The 7,652-nt window shown below is 37.9% G+C and overlaps 2 protein-coding genes across 3 annotated transcripts; both read left to right on the top strand.

Moving 5' to 3' along the window:
- Positions 1–2,128: 2,128 nt before the first annotated feature.
- Positions 2,129–4,574, top strand: LOC143706365 (green-sensitive opsin-2-like). Its single transcript, XM_077198200.1, has 6 exons — positions 2,129–2,588; positions 2,764–3,125; positions 3,205–3,373; positions 3,493–3,658; positions 3,741–3,980; positions 4,062–4,574. The coding sequence occupies exons 1-6, from the start codon at positions 2,554–2,556 to the stop codon at positions 4,173–4,175; spliced, it is 1,086 nt and encodes a 361-aa protein (XP_077054315.1). The 5' UTR covers positions 2,129–2,553; the 3' UTR covers positions 4,176–4,574.
- Positions 4,575–5,375: 801 nt separating this feature from the next.
- Positions 5,376–6,885, top strand: LOC143706364 (green-sensitive opsin-1). Of its 2 annotated transcripts, none has more exons than XM_077198198.1 (5): positions 5,376–5,736; positions 5,819–5,987; positions 6,074–6,239; positions 6,335–6,574; positions 6,775–6,885. In XM_077198198.1, exons 1-5 carry the CDS (start codon positions 5,376–5,378, stop codon positions 6,883–6,885), a joined length of 1,047 nt encoding a protein of 348 aa, XP_077054313.1. The 2 variants fall into 2 exon arrangements, with proteins under 2 accessions (XP_077054313.1, XP_077054314.1); XM_077198199.1 differs by having other exon boundaries at positions 6,074–6,243; positions 6,339–6,574.
- Positions 6,886–7,652: the final 767 nt, after the last annotated feature.

The raw sequence follows: 7,652 nt of genomic DNA, 5'->3' as shown, positions 1-7,652 counted from the left end.
GGATCATATGTCTGTGTTAGATGACTAATCACTTTTTGAATACCAAATACCTTCCAGTCCACACTATAATGTGTACAGTATTTTCAAATGTATTCACTTGGGAGAGTGATTTTAAAAAGCTGGACACAAATGGCGTCTCAGTATAGACAGAAGGCCAAAATGTAGATAAAATGTGCATATTCAAATTTAATGTGGACATAGCTTTAGCTTTAGATACTACTAAATCTATGTATTCAGTCTAATTTGTTATTTAGCCAGTCTGTCATCCAGCCAATTGGCCAGTACAACTGTAGGCTTTGGGACTAGAGTTTGTATTCACACTCTATGGTTAGCACAGGGTGGCTAGTGCAGTTGAGAAGGACTGGCTAATCTTTGTGCATCCCTAGTGAGCAGAATCCCAAACAAGACTCTAAACCTATTACCTAATTTTCAGCATTTGTTTGCCTCTGCATAGAGCTTGCAGGCTAAACAAGCACTCAAACATCCCCTGATACGCACATGATCCCGCATATGATACGCACTTTATAGCGTGTAATACACGTACTCCACACCACTTCTCCTACCCAAGGGGTTTACAGTGCATATTATTTGCTCGTAAAAAAAAAAAACATTTTCGCTTATAAATTGCACAATAAATACAATACATGCTATAGAGACACATTTAAAATAAGTTTGTGGAAATGTGGTTTGGTGAGTGTGTGGGACCTGGTTCCAGGTGTCTCATTTGTATGAAGATGAGTTAGGAATGGATTCCAGATGTCAATAAATGTAGATATATTGTTCTTGTGGGTGAATGTTATTTTGTTTTATATTCTGTAAGAAGACTGATCAAGTGACTGGTATTTATAAAAAAAAATGCATTTCCAGTTTAGCAAAATTACTTTCTTGGCGATAGTTAGAGAAATGAGGAGTGGACTTTTATATTTGACTGGGAGATTATCAGATAATATGCTGTTACCATGTGATGGAGGGAATCTATATAATAGTGGAAAGTTGTGTGGTCACTGATATCCAAAATCATGTGAATTGACAGGTCCATGTGGCATGAAAGTAAACATCTGTGCTCCCAATGTGCTCTGTGAATAGATATCCGTGTCCCTCAAGCCCATTTTAAACTTCTATCTTTTGGTGATGTGAGTCCTGTAAATTATCTTGTACTGTATGAGTTGGAAGTTTGTATTGTTAGTCACTGAAAATGTATTGTTACAGATTTCCTTCCAGAGGTCGGGGGTTGAGGGAGAAAGCTCAATCTTTTTCCCATTTGGTCATGGGTATTATAATTGTTGCATTATTATTTGATATAAGTTTGGAAAATTTGTTGGAGTTAGACATTAAACGTCCAAAACGTCTGCATTAAACGTCCAAAAGTTGCTCAGTGTATACATACTTAAATTCTGAAAATGCTTAAATCACCTTACTGTAAGGATCCACTGGAAGCAAGTTGTAGATTGAACCCAAGTGCAGTTTAATTATAAACAAGATCAAACAAAAACATGGCATGGCATGAAACTCAAGACTTGAGCATGAGCATGAGCATGAGCATGAGCATGAGCATGAGCATGAGCATGAGCATGAGCATGAGCATGAGCATGAGCATCCAAACAATGGTTACCGGTAACAAAACTTGACAAGATCATGGCAAACATGAGGGCTTAGATATACAGCCTAATGACAAGACAAGCGACACCTGTGAACAATGAACAGACAATTAACCAATGACAAGGCACATGGCAGGATCACTTCACAAACAGGGATTCACATGACAGACATGGAACATGACATGAACAAACCAAAACGTGACACTTACTTTGCATGCATAAAATGTAATAAAATAATTTTATTTAGCAAAATATCCCACCACTTCTTAAATCACTATTCCATGCATGGTCTAGAACGCACAACAATGCTGGTACAGCCATAAATATCTATACAATATATGCATCACATGACTAAACATGAGTCATTGTTTTCGAATACACTAGTTTTCACAATCAAAGGGAAAACAGTGTTTTCAAATTGTATCCGCTTAGGAGATCATCTTCGAAAAACATGCTGTCTCAGTGTGGACGTAAAGCAAAATCGGTGTGGGCGTAGCGTGAGCTTCTAAGCTACGTTTTGATTTTAGGATTTCAAAATTCAAATCAAGCATGTGTGATGTTTAGATATAGGCACCTTAAGCAAGCAACCGTTTTTATAGACCCAAACGTTTGACAATCGGCATGTAGTTTTGTACATAGAAACTGTTATAGCAGATAAGTGTGCAAAAACAAAGTGGTAGCTCATTCAAGTAATTGTGCTGCAAAAAGAGATGTAAACAACACTGACGAATTTCTTTGAACAGCTGTGTAGTAAAATAATTTTCCTGTGAAATAGTAACATTTTTAACTTTTTGGAAAGAGAAGAAATCAATCATTAGGTTCAACTGTACTGTGTTTGCACTTGAACCGGATTGTGACATACTAAGACAGCTTATTATCAGATGAGTATGCTATGCTTGCTCAGAGTGCCACTTAGAACCTTTCTAATCCCTCCAACTAATCTGAGCAGGAGGTGATGGATATCATATCAAAAAGAAGGTTGAACAGGAGGTAAGGTCATAACTTTTTTTAAGACCGTAGTCAAATCTCCTTACTGGCCACTGGAAAGCCCTCCTCATTGCCTAATGTTTCACCTGGGAAAAGTATATAAGGACGCAGATGAGTGTTGTAGCTTAACTTGTCATACTGGACTCTTCTGGTTCAAGTTTGAACTTTTCTGTTTCAGGATGAATGGCACAGAGGGTGATAGCTTTTACATCCCAATGTCCAACAGGACTGGGCTCGTCAGAAATCCTTTTGAGTACACCCAGTACTATTTAGCAGAACCATGGAAATTCAAGGCTTTGGGTTTCTACATGTTTTTACTGATCATTTTTGGTTTACCGATCAACGGGCTCACATTGCTGGTTACAGCCCAACACAAGAAACTCAGACAGCCGCTCAACTACATTTTGGTCAACTTGGCTCTTGCCGGCACAATTATGGGCCTTTTTGGATTCACGGTTTCTTTCTACTCCTCATGTGTTGGCTATATGGCAGTTGGGCCCACTGGTTGCATGGTAGAGGGATTTTTTGCAACACTTGGTGGTAAGAAGCAAAGAAAACCAATTTGGTCCCAAAAACTGTGAAATACTGTTAACTTTACTCTCTCGCCCCGTACTAACAGGTCAAGTCTCTCTTTGGTCTCTGGTGGTGCTCGCTGTTGAGAGGTACATTGTTGTGTGTAAGCCAATGGGAAGCTTCAAGTTTTCTTCAAACCACGCGTTGGCTGGTATTATTTTCACATGGATCATGGCCAGCAGTTGTGCTGTGCCCCCACTTTTAGGCTGGTCCAGGTAAATCTCTTTAATCCAATCACTACATATTGTAACCCACAGGAGGTTTCTTATTGTGATAACAAATATTTGGCAAACTTAAATGAGCTAAAATCTTTTAACATTTTTTGTTAACGCAGATACATCCCTGAAGGTATCCAGACATCATGTGGACCAGATTACTACACCCTTAATCCGTTGTACAATAATGAATCATATCTCATTTACATGTTCACCTGCCATTTTTGTATACCTGTCACTACAATCTTCTTCACCTACGGAAGTCTTGTCTGCACGGTCAAAGCTGTAAGTTTGCATAGTCCATTTACATTTCAATATTGTCATGAACAATATTGTATCACTATTTTGGTTTTCACCAAATCTTTAGGCCGCAGCTCAACAGCAGGACTCAGCGTCCACCCAGAAAGCTGAGAAGGAAGTGACACGTATGGTCATCATGATGGTTTTGGGCTTCTTGGTAGCTTGGGTTCCCTATGCTAGCTTTGCTGGCTGGATCTTTTTAAACAGAGGGGCTGCCTTCTCGGCACAAGGCTTTGCAATTCCTTCCTTTTTTTCCAAAAGCTCTGCCTTGTTTAATCCCATCATATATGTGCTGCTCAACAAACAGGTACGAGCTCTTAAATTATGTCTGAAGCCTGGAATCATTTTATGTTCATGTGCTCATGAATGATTCTGTGTTTCTTTTCAGTTCCGTAGCTGCATGTTAACCACCCTCTTCTGTGGAAAGAATCCTCTAGGAGATGAGGAGTCCTCAAGCGTGTCCACCAGTAAAACAGAAGTGTCCTCAGTTTCTCCAGCATAAACGCGCCTCTCTGCCTCTGCAAATTCCTGCTGAAACAATGAAGATCGGTCTTGTCAAGTTGCATTTATGAAGCATGTGGATATTTATCTATTCCTTTTCCTCAGTGAATTTTAAACTTAAACTCACCAACTCTGCTCATCATTGTTGTTATAAACAGCTTGGCTGGATTATGTAGGTTTCCCCATCTTAAGTAAAAAAAAAAAGCAAATAAAAAAAGACCAAACATTCTGTCAAATATATAGGTTGATTTATTTGCATGTATTAATATTTTTAAGAATTTTTTCAGTTTAAAAAGCCATACAAATCTCAAACGTTTCCTAAGTAAACATCTGTTACCAATTCTAGAACTCCATATCTGATGGATCTTAAAAAGTTTATTTTTCTGTTCATATGCACATTCATCACATACACACATTCTTATGTAAATATTCTTTGAATACTTGTATTAAATAGCTGTATAAATAAATAAATGCATGCTTGCAAACAGAACATTGAACTCTTGTTTTCTTTCTCAAAATATTTTAAGATGGCATACAATGTAATTTGGTTAGGTTATAGGTGGCTTGAAAGATGAAAAAAAATAATGGCTGGAATTCTTTCTTCACCATAATCCTTTTGAATTTGCCAACTGGATAATTGGATGTTATCCATTTAACATTTACCATTTACAAGTCACTTCATGAAGCCATTCTTAAACTGATTTTCTGACTGTCTTTTCAGTCTAATAGATGTGTAGATGCGTAAACACGATGAAAGATATTCATTAATATCTTAAACTATTTTTAAATGGGCTAAGATTTAAAATGAAATATTTAAGGCATACAAGGAACTTGTAGTGTATGAAGGCTTGAGAAGGTGTAAGTTGCATGAATGAGATGAAGAATTGTGAGCACTCTTGGACCTTCAGCTTACCTCAGGGGCTTAAGATGCTGCTTAAGAGTTGCGCAAAGCTAAAAACTAATCCTTGTAGGAAGAGATGGATATCATGTTTAAAGGGAGGGACAAGCCCCAAGGTCCAATCTGTGGCTGTTATGAACTTTGATCTGAGCCAAATAATCTTATTGGTGACACCCGGTTCCAGTTTTGGTCTCCTTGGAAGAGTATATAAGCATGCCTGTTGCTGTCCACTTGGGGTTGACCATCTCTTGAGTTAGCAGCTGTTCATATTTTAACTTTAGATTTAATTTGAACGAGGGCAGAATGAATGGGACAGAAGGGAGTAACTTCTATATCCCCATGTCCAATAGGACTGGGCTTGTGAGAAATCCTTTTGAGTACACCCAGTACTATTTAGCAGAACCATGGAAATTCAAGGCTCTGTCTTTCTACATGTTTCTACTGATAATTTTTGGATTACCCATCAATGCTCTAACCTTGGTGGTTACAGCTCAACACAAGAAACTTCGGCAGCCACTCAACTATATTTTGGTCAACTTGGCTTTTGCCGGCACAATTATGGCCATCTTTGGATTTACAGTTTCTTTCTACTGCTCATTTGTGGGCTACATGGCTCTAGGTCCACTTGGCTGCGTAATGGAGGGGTTTTTCGCAACAATTGGAGGTAAGGGATAACTAACCATCCATTTGGATGCCTTTTTAAATCAGTGCATTCCAGTGGACTAACTTATAATTCCTGTCAATAGGTCAAGTCTCTCTTTGGTCTCTGGTGGTGCTTGCAGTTGAAAGGTACATCGTGGTGTGCAAGCCAATGGGGAGCTTCAAATTTTCTTCAAACCATGCGATAGTAGGCATCGCTTTCACATGGGTAATGGCCTGTAGCTGTGCAGTGCCCCCACTTGTGGGCTGGTCCAGGTAATTGCACTGAAACAGTTTGCAGAATAACTTGAAGTCTACTTTGATCTGCTTACTGTTGCTTAGTATCAGTGCTGTTCTTCCAGGTATATTCCAGAGGGGATGCAGACTTCATGTGGACCAGATTACTACACGTTGAATCCTGAATTTAACAATGAATCTTACGTCATATACATGTTCAGCTGCCATTTTTGTATACCTGTAACCACGATTTTCTTTACCTATGGCAATCTGGTCTGCACAGTCAAGGCTGTATGTATAAGTTTAAATCATCAATGCTTAAAAATCAGTTGTACATATACTAGATGGTCACACTGCATCCATAACTGGTTCTTCATAAATTTCAGGCAGCAGCTCAACAACAGGACTCAGCGTCCACCCAGAAAGCTGAGAAGGAAGTGACACGTATGGTCATCATGATGGTTTTGGGCTTCTTGTTGGCTTGGGTTCCCTATGCTAGCTTTGCTGCCTGGATCTTTTTCAACAGGGGTGCTGCCTTTTCGGCACAATCTATGACTATTCCTGCCTTTTTCTCCAAGACTTCAGCCTTGTTTAACCCCATCATTTATGTCCTTCTCAACAAACAGGTGCATGTTTTCACAGAACAATACTTATTTTACAATAAGTTATTTTACAACATGTTTTCACAGCATATTACTTCCAAGGATTAAAAAGTAAAAAGAGGTTTAAAGTATTTAAATATGTTAATATTGTTGAAATGTATGTTGTAATGATTCCCTTTGCACTTTAAATATGGAATGAATTCAGTTTCCCATCTCATTCTCAGTTCCGTAGCTGCATGCTGAACACCCTTTTCTGTGGCAAGAGCCCTCTTGGTGATGAGGAGTCCTCGGTGTCAACGAGCAAAACAGAGGTGTCCTCAGTGTCTCCGGCATAGATTAATCCTCCTACCTGCCTATACTCTGTACGCCATCATACGAATGGAATGAGTTCACAGACATGCAGCATATCGCGGACCAAATGGCTAAATGGGCTTTGTAACAGACTCTGTAACTGCTATTTTTTTTCAAGACCATACACATCCATTTTATGGCATTTAATCAATATAATTAATGAATGACTGGTTCTGAAGTAAAAGAAAAAAAATTATGTTATATTTACTGGATTTATGGATTAATCTACTTCTCTAATTAGGTGGATTTTCTTTCAATAAAAAACATTTGAACTCACCTGCAAAGTGTTTTGCACAATATCCTGTCTACTCATGTAACAATATAAATTCTGTTCTGTGTTCTGAATGAGGTCATTATTTATTTATTTATTTGTCATTCTACTGTCTGTGCTTCGTGAAATTTTCTGGCTTGATCAGGTCAGTTTCTGTAAATATTTTATAAAATGCTTATTACATTTAAATAAAAGCATGCATTCAAAATTTGTGTTATTGTTTATTGTCCTTGTTTTGACTGGTTACTATTTTTTAAAAGAACTTAACATGAATGTAATAAAAAAAATTATTCCGCCCTTTAATGAACATATATCCACCTTTCAGTGATCAGTTCTTAAAAGAAACATATTTTCTTAGTGTGAAGCACATTTTAATAATCTAAAGAACCCCTTTTCCACTATAAGGAACATTTTTATTTGCAATAGAAAGATTCCACGGATGTTAAAGGTTCTTCATGGAAGAGTGTATATATATATATA

The sequence above is a fragment of the Siphateles boraxobius genome, unplaced genomic scaffold (genome assembly GCF_051911475.1).
Source record: "Siphateles boraxobius isolate OS27281-9 unplaced genomic scaffold, OSU_SipBor_1 41, whole genome shotgun sequence".
In the NCBI taxonomy this organism is placed as follows: domain Eukaryota; kingdom Metazoa; phylum Chordata; class Actinopteri; order Cypriniformes; family Leuciscidae; genus Siphateles; species Siphateles boraxobius.
This window is presented reverse-complemented; position numbering and strand designations above follow the sequence as displayed.

Bases quoted from the DNA above. Each gene is read 5' to 3' on its own strand.
- LOC143706365 (XM_077198200.1), top strand. From the start codon at position 2,554: ATGGATATCATATCAAAAAGAAGGTTGAACAGGAG. The intron at 2,589-2,763 runs GTAAGGTCATAA...TTTCTGTTTCAG, and splicing joins AAAAGAAGGTTGAACAGGAG to GATGAATGGCACAGAGGGTG. The intron at 3,981-4,061 runs GTACGAGCTCTT...GTTTCTTTTCAG, and splicing joins ATGTGCTGCTCAACAAACAG to TTCCGTAGCTGCATGTTAAC.
- LOC143706364 (XM_077198198.1), top strand. From the start codon at position 5,376: ATGAATGGGACAGAAGGGAGTAACTTCTATATCCCCATGTCCAATAGG. The intron at 5,737-5,818 runs GTAAGGGATAAC...TCCTGTCAATAG, and splicing joins GTTTTTCGCAACAATTGGAG to GTCAAGTCTCTCTTTGGTCT. The intron at 6,240-6,334 runs GTATGTATAAGT...CATAAATTTCAG, and splicing joins TGGTCTGCACAGTCAAGGCT to GCAGCAGCTCAACAACAGGA.